The sequence below is a fragment of the Truncatella angustata genome, assembly GCF_020726525.1.
Source record: "Truncatella angustata strain MPI-SDFR-AT-0073 chromosome Unknown BKA67scaffold_1, whole genome shotgun sequence".
Classification (NCBI taxonomy): Eukaryota; Fungi; Ascomycota; class Sordariomycetes; order Amphisphaeriales; family Sporocadaceae; genus Truncatella; species Truncatella angustata.
This window is the reverse complement of record NW_025763381.1, coordinates 2087958-2114209: the sequence shown is the minus strand read 5'-3', so window position 1 is coordinate 2114209 and position 26252 is coordinate 2087958. Positions and strand designations below refer to the sequence as shown.

At 48.1% G+C, this 26252-nt stretch overlaps 8 protein-coding genes and 1 non-coding gene across 9 annotated transcripts; 7 read left to right on the top strand and 2 right to left on the bottom strand.

Annotated features, from left to right (window-relative positions):
- The first annotated feature begins 2403 nt into the window (after positions 1 to 2403).
- On the top strand, positions 2404 to 3356 carry BKA67DRAFT_544781 (uncharacterized protein). The gene is made up of 2 exons (XM_046101294.1): positions 2404 to 2558; positions 2604 to 3356. Exons 1-2 carry the CDS (start codon positions 2481 to 2483, stop codon positions 3210 to 3212), a joined length of 687 nt encoding a protein of 228 aa, XP_045963672.1. The 5' UTR covers positions 2404 to 2480; the 3' UTR covers positions 3213 to 3356.
- Positions 3357 to 5652: 2296 nt separating this feature from the next.
- On the top strand, positions 5653 to 5750 carry BKA67DRAFT_t34. The gene has a single exon. It is a non-coding gene; the product is annotated as a tRNA-Pro (tRNA).
- BKA67DRAFT_544780 (uncharacterized protein) lies at positions 5723 to 6347 on the top strand (the record flags this gene model as incomplete). Its single annotated transcript, XM_046101293.1, has 1 exon — positions 5723 to 6347. A coding segment is annotated over exon 1 (230 nt), but the record flags the coding sequence as incomplete, so codon positions are not given.
- A 3-nt stretch (positions 6348 to 6350) lies between these two features.
- Positions 6351 to 7313, bottom strand: BKA67DRAFT_652766 (uncharacterized protein; the record flags this gene model as incomplete). The annotated part of the gene is made up of 1 exon (XM_046106219.1): positions 6351 to 7313. The coding sequence occupies one exon, from the start codon at positions 7311 to 7313 to the stop codon at positions 6351 to 6353; it is 963 nt and encodes a 320-aa protein (XP_045963670.1).
- Positions 7314 to 9362: 2049 nt separating this feature from the next.
- On the bottom strand, positions 9363 to 11416 carry BKA67DRAFT_544778 (pyridoxal phosphate-dependent transferase). The gene is made up of 4 exons (XM_046101292.1): positions 11024 to 11416; positions 10934 to 10970; positions 9731 to 10881; positions 9363 to 9665 (listed from the first exon to the last, which is right to left on the bottom strand). Exons 1-4 carry the CDS (start codon positions 11297 to 11299, stop codon positions 9405 to 9407), a joined length of 1725 nt encoding a protein of 574 aa, XP_045963669.1. The 5' UTR covers positions 11300 to 11416; the 3' UTR covers positions 9363 to 9404.
- Positions 11417 to 13707: 2291 nt separating this feature from the next.
- BKA67DRAFT_529684 (uncharacterized protein) lies at positions 13708 to 14411 on the top strand (the record flags this gene model as incomplete). Its single annotated transcript, XM_046099109.1, has 3 exons — positions 13708 to 14020; positions 14215 to 14250; positions 14311 to 14411. 3 exons carry the CDS (start codon positions 13708 to 13710, stop codon positions 14409 to 14411), a joined length of 450 nt encoding a protein of 149 aa, XP_045963668.1.
- Positions 14412 to 15469: 1058 nt separating this feature from the next.
- On the top strand, positions 15470 to 16378 carry BKA67DRAFT_17194 (uncharacterized protein). The gene is made up of 2 exons (XM_046095228.1): positions 15470 to 16273; positions 16328 to 16378. Exon 1 carries the CDS (start codon positions 15560 to 15562, stop codon positions 16139 to 16141), a length of 582 nt encoding a protein of 193 aa, XP_045963667.1. The 5' UTR covers positions 15470 to 15559; the 3' UTR covers positions 16142 to 16273; positions 16328 to 16378.
- Positions 16379 to 17216: 838 nt separating this feature from the next.
- BKA67DRAFT_589505 (Lactonase, 7-bladed beta-propeller-domain-containing protein) lies at positions 17217 to 18592 on the top strand (the record flags this gene model as incomplete). The annotated part of the gene is made up of 3 exons (XM_046104471.1): positions 17217 to 17605; positions 17735 to 18200; positions 18251 to 18592. The coding sequence occupies 3 exons, from the start codon at positions 17217 to 17219 to the stop codon at positions 18590 to 18592; spliced, it is 1197 nt and encodes a 398-aa protein (XP_045963666.1).
- Positions 18593 to 22392: 3800 nt separating this feature from the next.
- On the top strand, positions 22393 to 24636 carry BKA67DRAFT_510577 (uncharacterized protein; the record flags this gene model as incomplete). The annotated part of the gene is made up of 3 exons (XM_046097335.1): positions 22393 to 22761; positions 22815 to 24271; positions 24375 to 24636. The coding sequence occupies 3 exons, from the start codon at positions 22393 to 22395 to the stop codon at positions 24634 to 24636; spliced, it is 2088 nt and encodes a 695-aa protein (XP_045963665.1).
- Positions 24637 to 26252: the final 1616 nt, after the last annotated feature.

Below are 26252 nucleotides of genomic sequence, written 5' to 3'. Positions count from 1 at the left end.
GTTTTGTTGACATGATAGTAAACGCGTTGGCACAACAGGGGCCGCCTAGACTTCTCATATTGAGTGTGACTTGTAAGCAGAAGCGGCTTGGGACGGAAACCAAATTGCAGAACGGGAGGTAGTCCATCTAAAGTAGGTCATCGACCGCCTAATGAATTATGATCAGCTCTAGAACGCTAACATGATATTGCTTTTCTCCGGGTTTGTGGCGCCGATGTGGCACTTCTGGAGCGCAGTCTTCGTACGGCTTGAGATGACGGGTTGTGAACATAAATTAAGCTTGAGGTTGATTGGACCGTGGTTTTAGAACAACCTAGCCTTGTGCGCCTTGGAGGTCCTCCCAGAAGTGCAGCAAGATTCCAAGGTTTGATTGTAGAAACGGCACAGTACACCCTTGGCATCCAATAGTAGTACCGTATAGGTGAGTCAAGAGGAACCCTATTATCAAGGGGCAGAGAATCCCATTGGCCACACCAACCGGTTGATTCCATCCTCGTGTGTAGGTAGCGGTTTGAGAACTTTCACGGGTAGTAAGTGATCGAACACGGTTGGCGCCATGATCCTCTTTTTTTTTTTTTTTTTTGTTGCAATAGGAGCTGATGCCACTCAGGAGTTCCTCCAAAGTGAGGTTATATCAACCGACTACAAGTCTCCCAATGTACTGTTCTTGTTCTTTTTTCCTCCTCCTCAGGACTGACAACTTCTCCTTACATGACATCTCCTTAATACTGCTTACCTTTTGAGTACAGCGTCCTCTCTTTCCGGTATTTTTTTGCACTGCAGAAACATATCAGTCGCTCGCTCTTGTTTGCTTCATTTGGAATCGCATCATCGTCATCGTCATCATCGTTCGCGCTGCTAATCAGTCATCATCATGGTCTCCCAAACAAAGTCACTCCTCCTTACCCTGGGCTTGGTCGCCCTGGGCCAGGCCCGCGCCTACCAGGCCCGCGCCTACGCGGTCGCTGACCCCCCGGCCTACGAGACCGATGGGAGCAGCGGCTACGGCGTCACCGACCCTGCCTACTCCTCCTACACCACGTCCGCCTACAAAGCTGACCCCACTGAGAGTGGTTACGCCGTCAGCGATCCCAGCAGTGACAGCTACGGCGGCGAATCCGATGATGGTGCCGAGGAGGAGAACGACGGCTACAGTGGTGGCGCGTCTGCCTCCGGCTCTGGTTCGGGATCAGGCTCTGGATACGATGTTGAAGGTGGGGGCGGGAGCTACGAAGGTGGCAAAGACGCCTCTAGCTCTGGATCCGGATCTGATTCAGGGTCCGGTTACAGCGGATCTGACTCTGGTTCTGGCTACGGCGGTGAATCTGGTGGCGAGTCTGCTTCGGGCTCTGGTTACGGCGGCGAGTCCGGTGGCGAGTCTGCTTCGGGCTCTGGCTACGGTGGTGAGTCCGGTGGCGAGTCTGCTTCGGGCTCTGGTTACGGCGGCGAGTCCGGTGGCGAGTCTGCTTCGGGCTCTGGCTACGGTGGTGAGTCCGGTGGCGAGTCTGCTTCGGGCTCTGGTTACGGCGGCGAGTCCGGTGGCGAGTCTGCTTCGGGCTCTGGCTACGGTGGTGAGTCCGGTGGCGAGTCTGCTTCGGGCTCTGGTTACGGCGGCGAGTCTGGATCTGGATCTGGAGGCAAGGACGCTTCCGCTCATGGTGGTTCCAAATCCAATTCCGGGAGTGGGGGCTCTGGCTACGGTGGTGAAGGTTCTGGCTCTGGCTATGGTGGTGAGGACGAAGACGAGGGTGACGACGAAGATGATTATTGTGTAGAAGGGGACGACGAGGAAGATGGCGAAGGTGGTTACGGAGGCGGAGAGAGTGGTGAGGGCGGTGCATCTGGCGAGGGTGAGGGCGGCGCATCTGGCTCTGGCTACAGTGGTGAGGGTGAAGGCGGTGCATCTGGCGAGGGTGAGGGCGGTGCATCTGGCTCTGGCTACAGTGGTGAGGGTGAAGGCGGTGCATCTGGCGAGGGTGAGGGCGGTGCATCTGGCTCTGGCTCTGGCTACAGTGGTGGGGGTGATAGCGAAGGTGGTTCATCTAGCTCTGGCGAGGGCGAAGCATCCGGTTCTGGCTCTGGCTACAGTGGTGGAGGTGATAGCGAGGGTGGTTCATCTAGCTCTGGCGAGGGCGGTGCATCTGGCTCTGGCTCTGGCTACAGTGGTGAGGGTGAAGGCGGTGCATCTGGCTCTGGCTACAGTGGTGGAGGTGATAGTGAGGGTGGTTCATCTAGCTCTGGAGAGGGCGAAGCATCCGGTTCTGGCTCCGGAGGGGAAAGTGCCAGCAGCGAGGAACCTTGCGACGAGAACGGTAACCCCATCAGCTCGGGCGGCAGCAGCGGCGAAGGTTCTTCAGGTGGTGAAGGAGAGGGATCGTACGGCGGTGAGGACGCTTCTGGTGGCGAGGGTTCATCGGGCTCTGGTTACAGTGGAGAGGAGGGCGGCGACTCTAGCTCTGGCGAAGGTTCTGGCTCTGGCTATGGTGGAGAGGAAGGAGGTGACTCTAGCTCTGGCGAAGGTGGCAAGGGCGAGAGCTCTGGAGGCTCTGGATCGTCAGGCAGCGGTGAAGATTCTTACTCTGGCGAGGGCTCTGGATCGTCAGGCAGCGGTGAAGATTCTTACTCTGGCGAGGGCTCTGGATCGTCAGGCAGTGGTGAAGATTCTTACTCTGGCGAGGGCTCTGGATCGTCAGGCAGTGGCGAAGATTCTTACTCTGGCGAGGGCTCTGGATCGTCAGGCAGTGGCGAAGATTCTTACTCTGGCGAAGGCTCCGAATCGTCCGGCGAGGGCTCTTACAGTGGTGAGGGATCCGGCTCAAGCGATGACAGCTCTTATGGAGGTGGTGCCAGCTCTGGCGGCGAGGGTAGCTCGTATGGTGGCAGTGATGGAGGCTCTTACGGTGGCGAGGATGGTGGTTATGGAACCGTTACCACCACCGTCTACAAGACCGTTTACCCTGAGGGCTACGAACCTACAGGTGTTGCTGATGGCGGATACGGTGGCAAGCCAACAGCCGCCTACGAAGACCCCAAAACTTTTGCCACCGAGACAGTCTACGCTACGGTGGCGCCTGAACCTACATATGGTGGCGATAGCGGCAGCTACGATGGTGAGCAGGGTCAGGGCGGAGAAAACTACGACGGTGAACAAGGCGGTAAAGGTCAAGGTGCACCACCTCATGGATACCCTGGTCTTGGCTACCAGTGGTTGAAGTGGCTGTTGCACTGGAACTAGGAGTATAGCCCACCCCTTGTGAGCCAGAAAAGAGAAGGTGGAGCGGCATCACCTAGATGAAGTTTTGTTTGTGTTCTACTTAGTCCTGTACAATTGTAATATTTTAGAGAAGTTGTCAAAACATAATTTTTTCACGCCTGTTTGTAATTACGTGACACTAGCTTTGTTTGTTGACGTTAGATTAATACTATCCAAGTCTTGGCTTTGGTTATTAGCAAATTCAAATGCCGTTATTACATCTTTCTTCCACATCCCGGACTCCGTGATGTAGTAAAATCTTTCACGTCCACTTCTGCTCGTGTCCATGAGCGGTGGTTCGCACACCAGAAGAAGCATATTGATATCTCGTGGTTTGCCATTATTGAGCTGTCTTAGTAAGGTATCCATCCTGCCTTCAATTGTCAACCATTTGTAAACTAAGCAGCCATGGTAAGACAATGCCGAACTTTTATGTTAACAGCCCTAACTAGCCAAATGTATTTGTGCTACAAGACCGGATTGAACAAGAAAGGCATTGGAGATGGTTCTAAGACAATCGGCTTTGTCCAAATGCATGAGCCTTTGCGTCAATATATATAGTCTGACATCGCTTTTTTATTCAAGAATGATAGTATCTGACCATTCATACTATATCATAATTCAGCCTGCATCTAAAACATGAGAGGGAAATATGTCAATATACACTGTGAATGGTGTGGTTGTTATAAACAACCTGCATTCGTAGGCATCCAGACAGGACAGACAATCAATCCAATGCGTGGCCGAGTGCACATTGAAGATATTTCTCGGACCCCATGGCGTGATCTTCTCGCAACTTCTGGTAGAGGCTTCCGTCGACCGCCAGATAACCTCCGACTTGAGAACACGAGCTGTGTCCCGCCAGTTCCAATAGGTGCACAAGGCCTTGAAATGGATGGAGTAGTAGTAGTGAGTGGACATCATTGTCCAGTGTGCAATCGCGAAAATAATCATAAACCGAGCAGCTTAGACGTCGAGCAGCAGGTGAGATAAGGACTCAGCGAAGACTGTTACAGTGGCTTTATTCACTGTTCAGGAGAAAGCGAACAAACCCCATCAGAAGGGCCCCGAAATTGTAAAGACAAAAATCTCTAATACGAAGATAGCAGAATACCTAGTCCCCTTGTCAAACTCTATCTTTTGTCTTTGCTTTCTTTTCCTTCTGAGCTAGACAACTGTTGATTGCACAACTGAGCATCCGAAAGACTAGGTACCATTTGGGTGAGCCGGCACGGCGCCTTTAAGCGAGTACTCGAGGTTCCAGCATTCTGAAGCAAGTATCAAACTTACCCTCGCCGGCTAAGATGAATATAATTATCAAAATGGCGCTTTGCTCTTGCACCACAGCGAACTTCAGTTTATCAAAGGGGGTTAAGATGCTCTCATCTAGAACGCCTACTAGCAGTGCACTGCTTGGCGATGTAGACGTAATATACGCCTACAATTTTGTCCGGGAATATTCTTATGGGCATAGATACGAAACAACTGGTGAAGTTTGTTGTTTACTATGGATAGATCTATCATGAAGGCCAATCACTGAAACATTCTCTCAACCAGTACACGAGGGACTGGTTACAAATGTGCAAGAATGACGGCTGGCTGGATTCAGGGGATTTTCACCGTAATGACATAAGATAACCTGGTGATGTAGAAGATTGAGCAAGTATCATGTGATTGTCGACTGGGAGCCCGCAGTATAATATAGAATAAGATGGAAAATGACGGAAAATTCAACAATACCTGCATGTTCAGGCACTCCATATCTTGACAGTTTTTGATAATACTGCCCTTTGCTTTAGCACACACCTGGTATTTCACCTAGCATCTCTACTCAGCATCTACCATTGTCATCAACCACTCCACATCGCGTAGGGCCTGCGCTGATTACAGATGCTTTTTAAGTGAGCCATGGTGGCTCGAGTTATCTCGGTCGACAATGATTTATACTCGTCGCCGGTCAAATTGGGTCGTACATATATATCTAGATATTAAGTCCACAACACGGTACTGTTCATAGCTGCCGGTTAACTATCGGCCATCACAGAGTGATTCCTAGCAACTGCGCACAACACGCACAAATACGAGGCACTTGCCGACCATCTCAGCCCAGCCAGTACTGCAATCAAGGTTAGCAAAAGCTGGCAACACTGGAAAAGACACAGTCGGATGGGAGTCGTATAATTGTTAGGACGGTTTGTGAAGTTGAAGCGCCACAGCCGAACGCGGTTGAGACCTGGAAGCATAGCAGTGTAGGTGGGGGCATATGCGAGCTAGGCTCAAGCCCCACAAATCAACTCGTGTGTCAATACCCACCCTGCTTTCCCTGCTCTCATAAAATATAGTTATTAACAATTCCATTTGTCATCAGCTTCATCATCGGCGCATTCTGTCGATCCATCGCCCTGCTGGTCTAGTGGTATGATTCGTCCTTCGGGTAACTCCCATTCTTCTCAAGAGAATATGGACGAGGTCCCCGGTTCAATCCCGGGGTAGGGCCCAACTTTTTAATTCACGGTTTTGTCGACATTGTCTCTCTATATGCGTGCATATGTTGCTTTTATTTCCTTTTTGGTTTTTATTAGACCGCAACCCTTCTGGTTCTCAGATTGGGAAGAGAGTATGGGGCGTTCCGGGTGACATGTTGTGGAAGCTTGACGCTAGGGTTCAGGTCGGCCTGGGCTGTAGCATGCTCTCCACTTCAATCGCTGAGACTCGTCGTCCATCTGTTTACCTCACTGATAAACAGACATGCAACTTTTATCGACACTGCCCTTATGAATAAGGGGAAGTTCTTCGGAGAGATCGTTACAGCACACTAAAAAGCTGTAACATTTTGCAAGGCGCTAGTGATTGTGGCAATTGCTGCGACTCGAAGGTCATCGAAGGTCATCGCTCAAATGCTTAAACAATATGCTCTGCGCCCCCCACAACAACATTCTGTATCTCCCTTTGACTAAAACCTTGGCCTACCAACACGACGGTCAGATTGTTGACAGCGACCGACTGAAAGACCTGTCCTGTCATTGCCAAGCATATAATCGTGGATCTAATCTGGCTGATGTTCTGTAGACTTATGGAATTGATAATATCCTGGAACTCAACCTTCAGTGTTCGCGACTGCATATCCGAGCTGCAAAGCCAAACCTGTGCCCATAGCCGTGAGAATTGTGAAGCTATAGACCTTGTCTGCTGAAGTCAAAGATTCAAGATAGGCGCACAAAAGTGCACCACCTAGTATGATGGAGATACCTATATTAGAAAGAACGGCGTGCAGAATTTGATCTTGGACAGCGTCCAGCCAGAAGCTAGATTGGCTGATATAGCGATCAGCAAAAATAGCAACAGTCGAACGGCAGCCATCAGAGGTGCGTCTCCGGCAACAAATTGGGAGTACAGTGGGATGCAGTACGTGGTAACAAAAAGTGTGGTAATTGCGCAAGACGTTCCTATGTAGAGAAGAATCTGGGTCCGAGACCTGAGAAAATGACCGGGACAGGACCTGGTGCTCGGCGATGTGAGAAGAAAAAAAGTACCGATGGGCTGTGTAAAGGAAGAGGACAACCTCAAAGCACACCACTGTCGTGATCGTCCGTCTGTCTTCCCAAGGCCAAACGCCGCCGGCAAAAACAATGGCCAATGCGAATGCAACCCAAACAAAACTGATGCCGGTGATGTAAGTTCCTCGCTCCTCTCGACTTGTGAGAGCCGAGAAATTGTCCAGCCCTCCAATATATATGCCGGTCCGACCCGTTCCTGCAATGACTCTCCCGACAAGGAGCGCATTCTTTTTTGGTGTGACATCACAGATTACGGAGCCCAGTTGGAACAAGAAAATGTCAGGAACATAGAGCCACTTCATATCGAAGTTCGAAAAAAGGGCACCAAAAGGTAGGACTATAGCAACAGATCTAGGAGGGAAGGCCGCGCCGACCCAAGCAAGTTGCGAGACTCGGCCGAATGTCTCTAAAATAGCTGCCTTTTCTACCTGTGCTTCACTGATCTGGCGGGCGAGTATGTTCGTATGGGGTATCGTGTCGGATATTGGTATCGAGGAGTCCATCTTCGTGGACGATAAGGTGAAGACACATTGCTCTCCCTGGCACCTATGTTTGAGGCGAGCGTTTTGTTTTCTGATTGCGTCGATAGTGTTTAATTTCGCTACGAGACCTGATTCTGTCCGGAAATTACTTACACAATCACTTACTATACTGTCATATCTAGCAGCTTGAGGATTATATTTGTGCAAGAGGACGTGGCGATTCTTCTACGTGAATTCACCTACCGTTGTGGACGTTATTTTTCATGAAGTGTTCTGAACCATTAACTATAATCTGTGGATGGACAAGGATATTTGCCAGGGCCGCAGCAAATCAACCTAGATGATTGGCATTTAAGTTTCTGCCTATATGCATACAAGACACGTTCAACTATAATTGGATCAGATTGTTCTAGGTATCAAGATCTTACTGAGTTCAGTAATCTTAGCTTTCTTGTCACACCCCAATCGGCTTCTGTCTAGGAAAAGGTAAGGCTTGACTTGGAAGAGAACCCACTGTAATGAGCTTCTAGCGAACGAAGACTGATGTTGGTAAGAAGGGGTCACCTACGCCCACTAGCACCGGGTGCCCTAACTAAAATATTTACAGTATAATTGTCAGCTTCTAGGTCGGGGTCAATAGTAAGACCTACGGTCCGTCGATAGTCACTAGTTTCGGATTCGGCAGTCTCGTCAGCAATGCAATGGCTGCGGTTGGTCTCTTCTTACACGTCCCTGTGCCCTTCGCCTTCAGTTGCATATCAGACTATTTGTAAGAACTCTTCCCGCATGTGGTGATACTATCGCTGACGTCCTACCGCTAATTATATTTAAACTTACGTCGATATCAACAATCTGGCAGCGCTCAGCAAGTTTTTCTAAATAAATGGTCTCTGGAACTGTAATCTATTTGCGGGCAACCACTACAAACTCTCCTTATGATCATTGCCAACTTGCGAAAACTACCGCCTTATCGGGCGCAGAATATGTACGGTCAAAGAAAATCGTTCGATATGTCTGCATAGGGACTGGACCTTATGAAAGTCTAGATGACAGGATTGTGGTGTTTTTGTATGTGACACAAACGCAAGCAGTGTGGTCAATAGTTATCTACGTATGATTAACAATATATGCACCTTGCACCCGAGCCGTGCTTTCATAATGATCAACATAGTAAGGTTCTATACCGATAACGTACATCCTGCTCTAAACTAAATATATAGCGCCAGCATGAACGCTTAGAATAAATCTTCGAATACCATGAAATGCTTCGGCTATCTTTCTATGCGCAACACCAATCGTATCTATGAAGGCAGCGTATAAGTTCTTCACATCTTTGAACTATGTTTCGAAATTACCATAACGCTGACCTTAGGCAATCGCCAGTTTAAAACTCAACGCTAGGAGCTGACCGCCCTCACACGCCCGAGGTTCTGTCTCTTATGAGGAAAGGAAAACACGGTATTTACCGGTTACCTATAGCGTTATAACCACAACCAGTCTTGGAGCCTCCTTCCGGTAAACAGATTAGCATCAACACGAACACTGCCCATTAACCGGCACGTACAGCTATCGACAAGTATCGGTTTGAGGAACGATATCATACCAAGTCGTGTGTATTTCCAACGTGTGTTGCTAAAATTGGACCACTTCACTTCTACAAATTGTTCCACAGCCGACAATTGTTTATGTACCTGTAAGTAAAGGAAGACTGGCTGCTTCTTTATAGACGCTTGACCTTTCCCCATAGTTGATTAGTGCTTGTATATTGCGCCTTTACGGAGGCTCCAAGTTATCCACACCTCAGTTGACTGAACTTGACCCCCGATTGTTTACTAGCTAACACAGTCGCGGCAAGTACATTTGATGTCCAACTTATCGGAGTATTACGTGACTGAACAGACCGCAACCTCACGTCAACTGACTAGTATGAGCAATAATTAGTGATCATAAACAGCACTCACAGTATTATCTAGTGATATTCAATGTAGCTTGATACGCAAGATGTTTCAAGCACTTCGAAGCATGATTTGTCGAAGCGGACGACGGGCAACAATATATATTGATATATGTATATCCGTCGAGACTTGTTATGTCACAAATCATCGCTTGCTATCAATCGCTAAGCTTGAAACTGTCCCTAACAGCTGCACCAAATCGCTCGATCGCTACCCCCATTTGCTCCTCCGAAGCTGAAGCAAAGGTCGTTCTGAAGAAAAGGGCCGTCAGCGGCTTGTCATGTTCAGCCAAAAACCATGAGCCCCGGCATGCCAAGACGCCTTTCTCTATGCACGAGTTGAAAATCTCTTCTTCAATATCTAGTAGACTCTTGCTGGCTATCTCTGGGTGTTGTTCATGGTTGATTTTGAGCCAGAGCTATTCGCTATTAGTTGAAGGTTCTCTAATGAAGTTCTTTTCGACGCATAGAAGAATGTACTCACAAACATGCCTGCTGCTGGAGGATTCCAGGTCACTACATCTTGAGGAAGGTATTTCTCGCAAGCCCGCAGAAGAGCATTTCTTCGGCTTGTATATTCCAAACGAAGATTCATCAACCATTGGAGGTATCCTTCATGACCCCATTCTTCATCCAACAGCTTGTACATAGCAAGCTGTGAGAAGCCGCTGGGGCCTTGACTACAAGATTCAGCGTGTCTAATGTAACGCTCAATTATCTGTTCGCTTGCAGTGATCCAGCCCATACGGGCTCCAGGTACGACTACTTTGCTGAAGGAATCATGGCGCATAACTCGACCATCGACGTCGATGCTTAAAAAGCTGGGAATCAGGCCGCCAAGAAATTCGTCGACATTGGCTGGTGGGGAGACACTTGGTGAGTCTGAGCCAGTATATGGCTGCATTTGGAGGAAGTAGTACGGCTCATCCTCAAAAATAATTATATCGTGTTTCCGACAAACCTCATAGATATCTTTTCGCCTCTGCTTCCCTTGTGTAGCACCCGTGGGATTTTGTCCCGATGGGACAGTATAGAGGACCGTCGGTTTCCGTGCACCCCGCTCGCTCTCGTCCCATTTTGATAGCATAACATCCATACTTTCCGGAAGCAGGCCTTGCTCGTCCATTTTGGCACCGAACACCTTGATGCCAAGAGGTGCGGCAGTCTCCAGTGCCGTACTGAAACTGAATTCTTCAGTCAATACACTATCACCTCTGTTCCGGTCGCAGAACATCCTGTAGGCGCACTCCAGACTTCCAGTACTTCCAATTGTCAAAGCGCTGCGCCAGTCTGAATATGGGGGCCGATGGCAAAGCTCTGTGTGTTCCGTGACCCAACGAAGAACTTGAGCCGAGCCAATGGATTGGCCATAATTCAGGCCTATACTCAAATCGAAGACACCATCTTTCTCTACAACATCACGCTTACCAATGGTGACGTCTTTGCCGGAGGCATGCGTTGCCGCTTCCGAGAACTGAGGCGGCAACGGTATCTTGAAACTCATTGAATCGAATGGAAAGTGTTCGGCAGAAGGCAGCCCACCTCCTAAAGACACCAAACCAGGCTTTTTAAGGTGCTTAGCCGCTTGCTTCAGGACGCAAGGTTTGCGTGCTATGGACTCTGCACTCAAGAGATCTGCATTTCGTTAGAATATCTAAATAATCGAGCTCTTGCTTAGACCACTCACGATCCCATCTTCGGGCTTTGGGGTTCTTGTACGCATGCTGCACGACAGGTCAACGGAGGTGGCAGGTGTTTGGACGAAAGCAAGACTTACTGGTGATTTGAACATGTCGCTATCTGAGTAAGCTGCAGTGCCAGCAACCAACTTCCCAGCCAGTGCTCGCCGTGTCTTGATGCCCTCAACGGTGAGGGGTTCTGGAGCTTGCTCTCCCACTTTGGCATCTCTGGCTGCAAGACCAACGCCACCAACGTTGGTCGGCCTCCATTGTCGCGGTGTTGTAGAGATATTTCGCCTAATGCTCTTGACGAACCTAAGCGAACGTATAACGTGTAAACCCGTTATGGGCTGCGAACGAGCTAGGCTCTTCATTAGGAATTGAGCTGTATAAAACGGAGAAAGAATGCATAGAAATAGAGCTTCTAGCAGGATCAAATTTAGAGGGCTTCTGTGCAGGATCTGAGCACCTAATCAGTGGGTTTGGCGAAGTTGAAGAGGTAAAACATTCCAATGATACTGTGTTACTTACTGGTATGACCCGTACGCCCTTTGCGATAGCGGCGGGGCTGTTATGCGGGGACCGTTGATAACCGCCCCGCGTTCGCTAACAAGTTCCACTAATTTGTAACGATAAGTTAATCTTGATAGAATTGACCAATCAGACAATGAGATCATAATCACTGGACCATCTGGCTGTTGCACCTACGATGGTATGTCACGAATGTATCGTTGGAGCTTACGATTCGATTGAATTTCAGCAGCCCAGAAAGCTCCTATCTTGAAACATGATGTCTGTGCTAATTATGGCTTCGGAAACTGCACACCCATAAGGACGGCCTGACATCAATCTTCTATGCTTCAGTCCCCAATTGATTTGTCGTGTTTTTGGGTCAGAGATCAAGCCCAAGCCTAAAGGAAAGTAGGAATCAGGCCATAGCAGAGTCTGTCTTGTTATGTCAGCTATCCTACGAGGTTTCCACGACGAGGACAAACACATCGACGATGAACCAGGCTCTTAAAAAGTAAAATTTTGTGATTATCAATATTTATTACGCAGAGAGATATTACGAGTCTTGCGCCAAATACCCAAAAGGGAAAAAAAGGCGTTTCCCATCAAAACGCCAGCATAATGATCTGTTCGAGAAGCTGAGCTATCTGGCTATTCTTCAAATCACTTGTCACTTATGTTACGAAAGTGGTATGACATTCTTCGTTTCTTTGTTTCGTGATTTTGAGTTTTTCACAACAGTTGACAATATCCGTCACGATGTGGCTAACGAGAGAAGAAATGAGAAAAAGAACCAGCTAGTTGCTTTATCTCCGAATACGACATGTCCGCCAATAAAAGACTACTTCTGCTTTGAACAAACTCACCAGTCTTTACAACTATTATTAACATTCTGAAACAATTACTTTGCGCAAAATAGAGACTGGGAATCGAGTTCTACTGATAATCAAGACAAAATAGCACTAAATGAGTCCAGGTTCGCAAGTACAAGTGAACAAACGCGGCAAAGGATGAGCTCACCCCAGCTTGTCAAGAGCAAGGACAGAAGAAGAAGATACGCGGGAGGACTGGATCGCAGAGAAATAGGGCAGCTGGGAAGCAAGAAGCACAAGAACCTGGCACTGCACAATCTTCATTACCTCCTCAGCCTACAGACACGCTGCGATGGGATCTGAGCTCATTGGCAAATAATAACATGCCTTCAGAAGCCACTGAATATTATACGCCTAATTCGAAAGAAGCCAGCTAGCCATCTTTGCAAAGTCACCCTGCATCACAAACAGCTCGATAGACAGCAAAACCGCCGTTCTGCGGAAGAAGGAATTGCGACCAAGAAGTGATTCGAAGCTCTCGGCGAAGGCTAAAGTATTTTGTCCTACAAGTTCCGTCTTGGCACAGACAGCGACAATCGCAGAAGGACCCGTTAGCACAATTACAGCCTCTCAAGGCGACATCATAGAAGAACATATCCAACACAACCCAGTGACAGCCTCCCCACAGTCTCACTCAGTCACTGCTGCAACACAATACGTGGCACTTCAAACACATCACGATGGATATCAACTTGCCGCACTTAGTATATCAACATTGTATTCGCCTAGGTACACTCTACGGCCTACAGTCGGCAGCAACTATGATCTACAGCCAGGCTTCCCGGTGTTTCAACTTCGACCCGCTCCTCAGCCACGGAGGCGTTTCATCAATCCTCGCGAGACGATGGTCATAAGTCCTCGTCTACCAGGTGATAGGATTAGAAGACTTATCCCAGAAGAAGGTAGATACTGCTACATTAATTTCCATACACAGGAATCTCAGTGAAACGAGCCCACGGAAGCTGCCCTGAAGCCTACATATTGGGATGCAACGAGGGAAAAGTCAATCGAGAATAGCACACTTACCCAAGGACCAAAATCTGACACATCTGAGGACAGCCAACTCTCCGTGCCGATAATGTCGGGTGTTTCCTCTGGGAAACACACACCCCCAGACATTCGAGGTCCTATTCGTCCGAGGTTTAATTCATCAGACCTTCACCACATCATTAAATCCACCGAACCATCTATACGCATCATTGATGCTTGTACTGGCAGCACTATTGCACCCAAACCCTTCTGTCCCAAAAATATTGTATCCAGTACATATTTCATACCTAGCCCGCTCACGATTTTCCTAATCGATTAAGTCAACCATCTGATTTGCTAGCTTTGCACGGAGACCACAATGAAGCTCTCAAAAGTTCGATTGTAAAATCAGGGATGACAAGCCATCCATCATGCCCTGTGGTCATGTCGCTGGATTCCGCTGTCTACACCACTGGATGAGTGGTCGACGGTTCTACTGCCCATTCTGCAAGTTTTCTTTCCGTCATTCCAAATGCGGACATATAAGGATGCCTCATGTCCTTGACATTGAGAGTATTCTGACGGTTCCCAAGACTATACCGGAGGGTGGGCGCTTTCACGATTACTGCAAAGATTGTAGACTCCAGCGGGAGGACGTCAATGAGATCATCAATGTATGGGAGCTGAAGCTGAAGTTCATCCAGGCTCGAGAAGCACTCGAGCAGAACGGTGGAGAGCAAAATCGTAAGTTGATGGAAAATGCTTTGGAGAATTTTGAAGACATGACCTTTTGTAGTCGAAAGAAGATATTAGGCCATCTTCTCCTATTATGGTAAGCGCTTGATGTGTATGCTATTTTCAACAAAAGTTCTGTAGCTTTCGAAATTGTAGTTGTTGTGATTATAGAATTTTGTTACTCTTTTTAAAACACCTCTTAGTCTTCATCGAAATAAGACCAATATATAATGTAAATGGTACACGTAGTTGGATTAAACCGCGTTGACTCACTCACATCGTTCTACTCTCTGCCACAGATCAAGTTAAATCACGGGTTATCTTCTACGCTGAGGTGCTGGGCTGGAAGCATCCAAGCATTCTTGCGAATCATAATCTCGAGAATGGGAAGGCGGGTTGATTAGCTTTTAGTAATTTGAGATTTATGGGAGACAACGATTTTGCTAAGTCGAAACGACTGATATAACACCCAATCGTAGTAAAAGGAGAACCTTGTCGAGATCAAATGTGTTCAGGTTCAGGTTTGGTATTATCTTAAAATTATTCACAATATCAAGACCTAAGTATATTATTCGGGAAAGTATATACCATGGCTTATTACACAAACATAGATAACCCTGAAAATGCCAAATGGGCAGTGGTCTATTGGAAGTGGCACCTGTTACTGAAATTCTTTCCCAGCTTTCAGCCCCAATCAACGCGGTTAGGACAAGTAAATAATCCAGTATGAAACTATAGACAACATGACAGGGTTAGCTAAGATACAACATGAACTCCAGGATCGAAATTTGGACCACTCTGGCGGATTTAATGACGCGACCAAACCATCGAGATTCCTGGGTTCCTAAATCAGTCACACGAGCATTGAACACCCGCAAACTTATAGCGAATATGTTAACCTTTACGATAACACGAAATAAGAACGGCAAGACGCTGAAATCCAGCGGGTGATTAAGCAAAATCGATAATAACCGCACTGGCATAAGCAGAATACAATGTTGACATGATGTAGTGACGAACAAAACTAATATCTGAATGACATAGATGATTCGGTTCATGCCCGTGATTACAAGCATGAGACACATCACCAATACGTGTGCCCACTGCTTGCCCTCTTGCTACACGACCGAGCTAGAAAGTCGGGTATGAAGCCACACACGACACCGTTGTTACGCTTCTACACAAACACTAGGCATTTCCCAGGAAATTTGCTAATTGAAGATCCATGCTTTTCTCGCGGAACGGCGGTACAAGATCAATAGTATAAACGCCAACCATATATTCGCTAAGAAACATCCGCCAAGCCACGAGTTCTTGAGACCAACTGGGGTAACACAACTTCAGGCTAAATTGTACCTGCAAAGGCATACGCCACCACTTGCAGGGTGTCTGACGCTCAGGCCCTCTTAAAAAGAGAAAGCGTACGTTTGACGGCCGAGGTCATAAAATAAACCACAAAAAGATCATATGCTTGCCTGCCGTGGATTCTCTCGTAAGCATCTGTAGTCATACTTGGTAGTTCGCTTGTGCAGTGGCTTATAACCCGGCATGAGAGTCTTGCTAGGTTCGACGATTGCAAGTTTCATTCCGATTGCTACCCTCAAAAATCCACAACAGTTCCTCGGTTGCAATTGCTTCGCAATGGGATCTGTGCCGAGCTTCTCGACCAATATGCGAATGCTCCTACACGCTCGTCACAGTCCAAGATTGCTCTCACAGATCGATATTTGTTGTACAATACTTGAGCTATGGTTCGTGTATCAACATCAATGGCGCAGTGCGGTCTCTGGCAAGGGTCTAATTGCCGGAGCAATTGCCGGAGCAATGCCGCAGCGATGTTATATGCGCCTTACTGAGATAACTTTGGTGCGCATCTCGCCTGAGAAATGCAAGGTGAAGCCAGTGTATGGTCTCGCCAATCCCCGAAATGCCCAGTCAAGGGTTCGCTTGCCCTGTCGGGACGATGATGTTCTATTCTGGTTATGTGCTTTGCATTGCCGGTGCAGTGTTGCAGTTGCGGTAGAGATCATTGGCAAGCAGCTTGTCTGTCTGTACATCACAGGATCCATGGAACAAAGTGCATACAGCAGCCAAAGACAAGAAAAGCCTGTACTCTTTGGACTAAACTAGGCGCGGGTTGCTTTCCGTGCCGTCTCTCAACATGCCGCGCTGTCTATAGCATAATGGCCGGACCATAGCGGCCAAGCCTGGACCAATGTGTGATGCAGTTTTCTGGATACACTGAATCTACCAAAGAATCCGGTGAGAAAAACAAGATCTTGCTCGTTGTATCGGAATTTGACAATGCTCGGTGAGCGATACTCGTGATCTGCTCGCTACTGCAGGACATAGCCGCAGCGTGGCACCTGGTCCACTTCGTGCATTCTCAAGACTACACTCCAACGAAAGGTTGCGAGTACCGCGAGGTACGTAGTTTTGACTCTGCGCCATTGGAGCGAAATAGATTAACAGTTGAGTATCATGGGAACCCACTCGAAAATTCTCACAAACCAAGTCTCTCCGCCAAGAAATCCGAAGCAAGAGATTGAATGGTGGTTAGCCGTTTGAACCCCAACTCTCTGGATCTGTACCCTGCGTATGTACCCCCTGTTTGAACCTTTGCACCCTCAAACCGCCCCTCACTTCCCCACCATTTCCCCACACTACCTAACAACGCCCATCCATAAGGTCATCCATGGAGGCCGCAGGCGACCCCTAAATTTCTCATTGGCGTTTCTTGCACTGGCACCTGTCCCCAATTACTTGTATTTTCATACTAGACCCGAAGGAAATTCGGCCTACATCACCAACGGAGTCGACATTTCATGCACTGGCAGGACTGAAGCACGAGTCATTGGACATGACCGAGGCGCCTCCTCCACACTCTTTGATGTTGCTCCCGAACCAAGGCCCATCTTGTCCGGCTAAAGTCTCATCGCGTGGTTCTTCGAGGCAGCCGATTTCCTGATCAGGTAAATCGTTTGGCCTTCAACGGAGTCAACCTTGTTACGCTGTCACACTAGTAGTCTATTTCGCCGCGAAGCTTTTACGAAGCGGACATTGAATGACGATGTCGGCCATGAGCTCTCCGGCTACAGCTGTGTTGAGAAGGTTTATCTTCTTGCTGGGGACCTGCGTCTTAGCCTTGGTGGTTTCCCTCCTCATCGCTGGTCAACTGCTTTCATCTCTTTGGAGTTATCCTACCATGTTGAAAGGTCTAGGCTCGGCCGGGCTTCTGTCTTTGCCACTTGTGATATCGTCCTCGGCGACGCTTCTTTACGTGTCATCGTATGCCGGCACAGTCACCACGCTAAACCTGACCCTGCCTAGTGTCGACAACACCACCACTGCTGCACTTGAGGCTATCTCGAGTTCAACTGGGTGTGCATCAAGCCCATCATGGCTTACCCTTGACTCCACCAAATCAGTTCTCTACTGCACAGATGAGGGGTTGACCACACCCTTGGGGTCTTTGTCGTCTTTCCAAACCAACAGTGATGGCAACTTGGTTCAACTTGACCAACTCAGCGTAATTTCTGGTCCAGTCAGTGCAATCATCTATGGAGGTGGAGAAGGCTTAGCTTTGGCACAATAGTATGTTCGCATCCGTTGTCACCTGATATCTATATTTCTGTATGACCAATGCCCGGGTTCTGATTCCGGCTCCCCACCACTCAGTGCTCCCTCGAGAGCGGAATAGAATTTTGCTAATTTTACAATCAGTGGCGGCTCGAGTTTCAGTACTTTCTCAGTTGCGGACCCCTCTGTGTTGGAGCCCTTGCAGAACCGGACATTCAAGCTTCAACAGCCTGGTACCGTCCCTGACCGGCAGGATGCTCCACATCCCCATGAGGCTTTGCTCGACCCTACCGGAGGGTACATTCTCGTCCCAGACTTAGGCGCTGATCTGGTCCGAGTGTTTCGCGTGGAAGAAGGGGGGCTTAACTGGACTGCAATAGATGCTCTGGTTGCTGCTCCTGGCTCTGGTCCACGACACGCCACTTTTTTGGTCACCGGCAACAGGACTTATTTGTATCTCATCCAAGAGCTGGCCAATACGATCACTGGGTACGACGTCACATACAACAGTGACTCTACATTAGGGTTTACCGAATTATTCACAATAACCACCCATGGGGCTGGAGGCATTGTTCCTAGCGGCGCAGCAGCAGCGGAGATTACACTAACAGTAAGTTGCATTACCACTATACCCATACACATCACTAACACTGCTATAAGCCTGACAACAACTTCTTAATTGTCTCTTCCCGTAACGAGAGCTCTCTCACGATACCCAATTTCGATGTGAGCAACAGTACTGAGATTGTTTCCGACGCTCTCATTACTTTCTCTGTAGACCATAGCTCTGGAGATCTAGCCCTACTCCAGACCTTTCCTGCAGGTGGACGGTTCCCACGACAATTTTCTATCAACAAAGCAGGTGACCTGGTAGCTGTTGGACTACAATCAGACAGTCGTGTCGTAATCATTCAGCGTGACACTGAGAGTGGTCTTTTAAAGCGGTTCATAGCCAATGCCACGGTGGCTGGTGAGGTTACCTCAGTAGTATTTGATGAGTAGTCACGGGAAAGAATCTATACTTAGACTAGAATAAACAAGATTATACGGTCATATAACAGTGATTATGAGGCTCTACCCAGATTTTACGTGTAAGCGTCACTATCGACGCGTAGGATCGCGATGCCCACAACGATTTTTGCGGGGTTGGGCCACTGACATATGTTAAATAGATTAAGTGTCCGAAGCCGTTCGCCTCGCTTGGCGGAGTGTCGGCAGTAATATGCATTGGCGATATATATACTGATAGCAAGTGGCGACGCACATATTAATTGCTGTAACAAAAATAGAACTGTGCGATGTTGCGTCTGCATGCGGTTCGAGACGGAGCGAGTCCAGCCCCGAGATAGACGAGGGTGGAAAAATTTATGCAATACGCGTCACAGAAGTTGAAAGATATTCGTGATCCTGGCATATGGAGGCTAAGTATGTACGCCCATTAACGAAGGGTCGAAGCCGCTTCTTGTCTGTTCAATACTGCGAGGTAGTCAAGCACTGTATTGTTGGCATCGAGGCTATAAACCCGATGAGGTTGGATGATGTTATGCTTCCTAACACCAATCTCTATGTCTGGTTGACTGCATCGCACACTATTGACGTAGGGACTAAGATCTGCATCAGACCCGGAACAGAAAGCCGACGCATTGCTGGTTCGAACACTATGGCCGCATGTTGTACATGCACGCCGGACTTGCCGCGCTCTTCTAGGGGATTGCTACGCGTCAAGGCGGGCCGTACTTGCTGGTTTCCACTCAAACACATATCTGGATTAAGAAAGTATATTCATTCATCGGAACGTCAGGTCCCTAAAGCCCTCGCCACACAGAAATCCAAAGACTGTGGACTCCAGAGAGCGAACGGTTGCGGAGGTTCCTACCCGATGAATGCCCATCTGGACAAGCATATGACGATTCAGCTTCAAGGAAGACAGCTGAAGGTCATTTCATATGATCAGGGGTGAACGAGATGTTGTTGACAGTTGCCAAGTTCTCGGGGACCGGGAGGGCTGGATGGAACGAAACGACCGTGGGTTCCTTCTAAAGGTCGTAGCATAAATGGAACATCGCTGCTAAACGAACCGCAATAGCAAGGTTACTTTGCTAAGCCATCGAGTTCTTTTTCTCTCTCTCAAATTAGCTGTACCAGGCCAAGCGATGCAAGGATTGACGGCAAGTGGCTGCGACCGTTTCTAATGGAACAAATCGAGGCTCTAGATGTCACGACCGTCGCACTCTGTTTTGAATGACTTCATCGATTTGGTCTATAATGGCCGCCTGAACTGTCCCTTATGAGAGACAGAAAAAAGTGTAACGATGCCGCATTTATTAACACTTCCGTTTAGACTATATTTGAATTGCCAACTGGCATGTCGCATGTCGAGCTTGTTGTGTGCTGTGTATGGTCGAATAGACTCTTCTTGAAACTTGCAATATTGTTCAGGCAAGCAGCCCGTTCAAAATTCAATGCCATCTCCCCATAAGCAGCCATGCCTCCATTGATATGGGCAAAGTGCAAATATAAGTTGTATTAATGCAGTTCAATTAGATGTGTCAAGTAAGGTTCGTGCTTATGCAGGACTGACTGCCACGTTTTGACCATCAGTCATGACACCAAGCACTCCATTCGGGCCGTTGAGAGCCATTGTAATTCAACAGACCATAGTTTGGTACGGCCGTTATACATTGTGATAGGCTGGGAGAACAGGTCATTTGAGGTCATTTGTTGGCTTATGGCGCTCTAGCCTCCTTCGTTCTCATAACAGGTCGCCTTTTGGAGTGTCCAGTCTGCCACACTCAGCGTCAATCCCCTGGTCTTATCCTGGGAAACGTGCCGTGTCTTGGCGGACATGGGTGAGAGATATTTGTACTGCTTCACTTAACCTGTTGGGAGAGGCCGGCGATCCATGTAGCCACTTTTTTGTTTTTCTGAGTCTCGACAACATCATTTTCACAAATTGATCTCAGTGTCTGTCAGTGTCTCTGTAAGGATCTGTCAGCGGATAGGAGATGAAAGGGAACGGCATGCATGGAGGAATACGGGAAAAAATGACATAGGTTCAACCTGAACTCGCAGAATTACGCAAGATGAAAGTTTGCTCCACAGCGAACTAGGTTAGCCACATTGTGAGTAGTAAATGCCCCGACAAAATCCTTGATAGTTATCAGCGCCTGCGATCCTTCGCCAACAATTCTCGAAATGAGCTTTCCAGTCGCTTCGGAGACGAGGGGGAAGAAAAAAAAAAAAAAAAAAAAGGGCGTTGAAATTGAGCTTGCGGGGATTGTACCTGGAATACCCTAATTTGCGGGGGGACTGTTGCAGCAAAGTCAGGTTTAGTTAAATGATCATCCAACATCATGATATCCCACTCTCGTTGAAGTATGCAGTCTACGTTAGACGAAGACATGAAGGGAATGCAGGAAGCAGCTTACAGTAGCAATCGTCAAAATTTGGCATGTTCTCGGAGTTCGGATGCAGTGCGTGCTGCCTTTAACGATCACCTGAACGCTGACCTGCAGTGGATGGTTTGATGCGATAGGCCCCCGCTCACTTCGTTGCCACAAACCCACACAGTTAAAGTGGTAGCGAGTCTGACGGTCAAAGTTTGACCGCGGCCTACTGGAAGTGCCCAAGCAACGGAAATGCTATACTGTGTACATACATACTTGCGCTCATGAATTGCTGTTCAGCTATAGGTGCAAACTACACCAATCCCCGTCATTAACCGCTCTGCACACATATGTCCCTTTTGTTCCTTACTTTGGCTCAACTTATTCGTTTACGCTACGGCTTTTCCGGCCGTTAGGGACCGCCGCCCAGTGGTTTCCTTCCATCCGGTATTACACAGCTGGGCACTCTCACGACTCCAAGACGCGCAAGGTTCAGTGTCGGTGCACGTATGACAAGGAGCAGCAGCATGATGAACTGCACTAGTTTCCAGGCAATGGCAGCTTCCTAAAAAGATTTATAATCATTCCGCTATTGCTGTGGTCTTCTTGATGGACTTCCTCTTGAACATTCAGGTATGAAACCACTGTAGTAAATGATTGACAAGTACATCTGCTTCCCCGCAATCTGAGCCCTTGACTCCAATGATCCTAGCCTATTAAGACCAAGCAGGGTCTCATCCACCAAGTCGCAAATCTTGATGCAAGTCCTCAGGTTTTTTTTTTTTTTTTTTTTCTGGAAGGACTATTGTTCCACTCTTCTGCGGCATTTGATCGTTCTCGGTAATATTGAAAACAACAATCCCACGTGTGGATTGTACAAGAAAGTACCTTCTTCGGACAATGTGTCATGGTTGTGAATAATTCAGGTATTGAACCCAGGGCTGCCTCAAATGCTTCTCGTACCGCCATAGCTAATTCCGCTTCTGAGCTATACCCTATCGGAGAACCGTCTGGGGTTTTCAATGGGGCGTCACCTAATACATAGTATGATGAACTGGGGGTGACGAACTGGGGTGTTATGCATCGCTTCTGCACCTTGCATGGGTGGGACGGGGAGCAGACGATGGGAGAACCAGATCCTCCGGTTTCCAAAGCTCCGTTTAAATAACCAGTCAGTCTCTGCTGTGCCTTGCATTCACCCTCCCTGGACGGCCTTTCTTCGTCATCTCCATGGTTTCCTCTTCAGTGAATTACGTGTGGCGTCATGGGTAAATACTTTATTTTTAAGACTTTGTAGTTCTTTTTTAGTTTCACAGCTTATCACGAGTCAAGTACTCCCTCTCCTGCATCGCCAGACCCATGAGTTCAGCTCTGGCTACCGCTTCGCTGACTGCGTTCAGTCTGCAAAGCGACAGAATGTCACCTTCGTCGACAGGCGACTCTCCTCGCTCCATGGGAGGAATGAGCAATTCGGGAAGGCCCTTTCCCCTGCCAAATAGAGAAAATTTCACAGTCGATATTCCGTCGCAACCTACTGGTAGCACAAACGGGTCGTCTCTGAAGTCACCGAATGCAACAAAGACAGCACGAACTGCAACTTTCAGTAGGGAGGGTATTCTGGGATCTGCGCAGAAAACACGAAACCTATCTCAGTCTTCCGAGGCGCGACCAGAGCAGATAATGAGTGACTTGCAAAAGGTCTCCAGCGATGAAAGCATAAATCCGTTGAAGCGTCGAAACACAGACGCCACCATAGACTACCCTCGTAGGAGAGCGACGATAGCGGTATGTTGCGACGGTGGTTCAATGGTCGTCTGGTTTTGCTGATGATAATGCAGTGCGAGGTTTGTCGGTCCCGTAAATCTCGATGCGATGGGACCAAACCTAAGTGCAAGCTCTGCACTGAACTTGGTGCGGAATGCATATACCGTGAGCCCGGTATCAAGCTCGACGCTGGCGATAAACTCATTCTGGAACGGCTCAATCGTATCGAGAGTCTCCTCCAGATGAGTATAGTGAACAGTCCGAACGGCATGCACATTGCTGAGAACTCGCCACCGATCAGCAATGGTACTGGTTTGAGTGCTGATAATCTTCTCGCCAATGCCAGCTCAGGTTTTGTGTCGATCATACCTAGCGGTGGTCTAGGTACTTGGACGCAACATACAACGAATAGTATATCTACAATGCCAAAAGTGCACACCAATGCCGCCCTGCACCTGCTGCAGTGGCCGCTGATCCGAGACTTGGTTCAACGGCCCTATGATCCTCAGATATTACTGCAACTCGAAATGGCCCGGGAACCCCTTCCTTCTCTTGCAAAAACACCGTGTGTCGATCTCTCCAATACGCATGCTTATATTGAGGCATATTTTGACAGAGTAAACGTCTGGTACGCCTGCGTGAATCCTTACACTTGGAGAAGCCACTATAGAAGCGCTTTGTCGAATGGGTTCCGGGAAGGGCCTGAGAGCTGCATTGTTCTCTTGGTACTTGCACTTGGACAGGCAAGCTTGAGAGGAAGTATATCTAGGATTGTTCCTCAGGAGGATCCACCAGGGTTACAATACTTCACGGCAGCTTGGTCATTGCTTCCCGGCATGATGACCTCAAACAGCGTTTTGGCGGCGCAGTGCCATCTTCTTGCGGCTGCCTACCTCTTTTATTTGGTGAGACCGTTAGAAGCTTGGAATCTGTTATGCACCACGAGCAGCAAACTACAGCTGCTCCTTATGACCCCAACACGGATTCCGGAGGATCAAAGGGAACTGTCGGAAAGGATCTACTGGAATGCACTGCTCTTCGAAAGCGATCTGCTGGCAGAGCTTGACTTGCCACACTCTGGGGTTGTTCAGTTAGAAGAGCACGTCGGGCTCCCTGGTGGATTCCAGGGTGAGGAGTCTGAAGCAGTCGGCCGTGATGATCTGTGGTACTTCTTGGCCGAGATTGCACTGAGGCGGTTGTTGAACCGCGTCAGTCAACTCATCTACTCTAAAGATTCCATGGCATCGACAACTAGTCTAGAACCAGTGGTGGCGGAACTCGACTTCCAACTGACTCAATGGTACGAAAGTCTGCCCGTAGCGCTGCAGTTTCCATTTACGCGGCAAGCACTGGCGGATCCAGTACAGACCGTCCTGCGTTTACGATTCTTTGCTTGCCGAACGATCATATACCGGCCATACATCCTGGCGGTTCTCGATAATGAGCAAGCTGTTTTAGACCCATCAGTACGGGACAGTTGCCACAAGTGTCTGGAAGCCTCCATCCGGCAGTTGGAGCATATTGGTGCACAGTAAGTTGACAACTGCTCAGAAATCATGACTTAACCCACACTGTCTTTTTTCATGTTTTAGCCCGTCCCTTGGTATTTCCCAGATCTAACAAAAACATTACAGTCATGCCGGCCACATGCCATATCTATGGCAAGGTGCTCTATCCATCGTCTCACAAACCCTCCTCGTGATGGGTGCGACGATGTCACCGTCGCTTTTAAGCATCCTGTTAACTCTTGTACCCCACCGTGAGGTCATCGATCAGATTATTAACGACGTGATCATGGATATTGAGAGGATGGCAGTTCTTGCGCCCAGTCTGAGTCTCGGTGCTGAGATTATCAAAGAAGCTGAAGTCCGGCGACGGACTTTCCTGAATGGCTGAGTATGAGACCAGATCTCTGTACGACAATTACCGACTCAGCACTATTAACGAATCTCACATGCATCTGTTCCATGCACTCGCAGTTTAGCGACAATCGCCACAGCGTATTGACGATGACCGACCTTGCAAGCATACCAACTGAATCTCACTGCAGGAAATCATCGTCATTCAACCTAGCCCGGCAAGAGATACTGTAACTGGGCATGTACCCATCGGACGGATATTGCAAATCTCGTACAAGCTCGAACCTAGTGGCTTGGAATCAATTCCTCTATGGGCGCCTACTGATAATTGATCCATTCAGCCTCGTCGGATTCTCCTGCGCCCACCCCATCTATCCTGCAGCCATAATTCTGGGCCATGGCAATTTGCCATTTCAAGCGGCTTTGCAGCGCGGAAATTCAGGCTTACGACAACGCAAAAACCAAAACTGGGGGTTGCACTACTTCTATGCTGCACGCGACTTATCGAAATCCAAAGGATGGTTGGTGGGGAAATGCAGGATGAGAGGAACTTCGGCCCGCTCTACCGGAAAGAACCCTCTCCACCAATCAACGTTTTACCCTATGACCAAAAAAGGATATTACTAGCAACTTCAATCTTCTGGGGGGGACACCAAAAACAAGGCTGGTTATTGCCTTTGTTCTCGGATCTACAGGTTCACATGAAAGTCCGTTGCGCCAAGGGGCGCGACTTTGACTGTATATGGATATGCATTCAATTTTCTTCTTGGATGTTAAGTTTCGCCTCGAAAGAATGTCACCATTTCTCTTTTTATACGTTTCAGGACATCCAAGCAAGCTTATGCGCCATTGAATCCTACTACGGGAGGAAGGATATACAGGATCCTGGCTACTGTCTGGAACAGAAACTCCTATCGAAGATCTTTTGTTTTCTGTTCGCAACCTTGTCACGATGAAGGTCAATTTGCGGTATGGTAACGGTGGTGCATAGTCTTGGGGTCATACATATCTAGCATTGTGTAAATTCTTACGACGCACATGATCTTTGTACATATACTCATTACACATATCACTGCCGATGGTAATTGACGGAAGGACGATTGAATACTCCAGATCCCCACAGTCGGCAATGCCAAGACGACGATATGGGGGAAAATGCATGTCTCACAATGCCACCCCGGATAATCTGCAGTATTACAAGCGAACACGTTTTCAGGAACCGCTCTAGGTACAACCTGCATGCCCTGGACCATGTGCATGAAAAACACACATTTATCCATGTGCTTGCAACGCGAGTGGACCACTCGGATTGAGGCAAATGTCAATTAGCATTTACAGTGGCAAAACAGACGTAAAAGACACTTTGGCGAATTGTATTCATTCGGCATAGCTCGTTGCTGATCAAGTTTTGCCCTAGACTAGTCTAGCTCATATGAGAAGTGAAAAGGTGAATGCTATTCATCATTACTCTCGACTTTGCCACTTTTCATCCTCGAACCGATGAGTATACTCGTCCTTTCGTGATGGGATAATACATAACTTCCCGCTTTCTCTCATTTAGTATTAGGAAACCGTCTGGAGCAATTCTGGTCCAATATTCAACATGATATTTAGAGTAAGACAGGATGTCGTTGGACGCACTAGGACTACAGG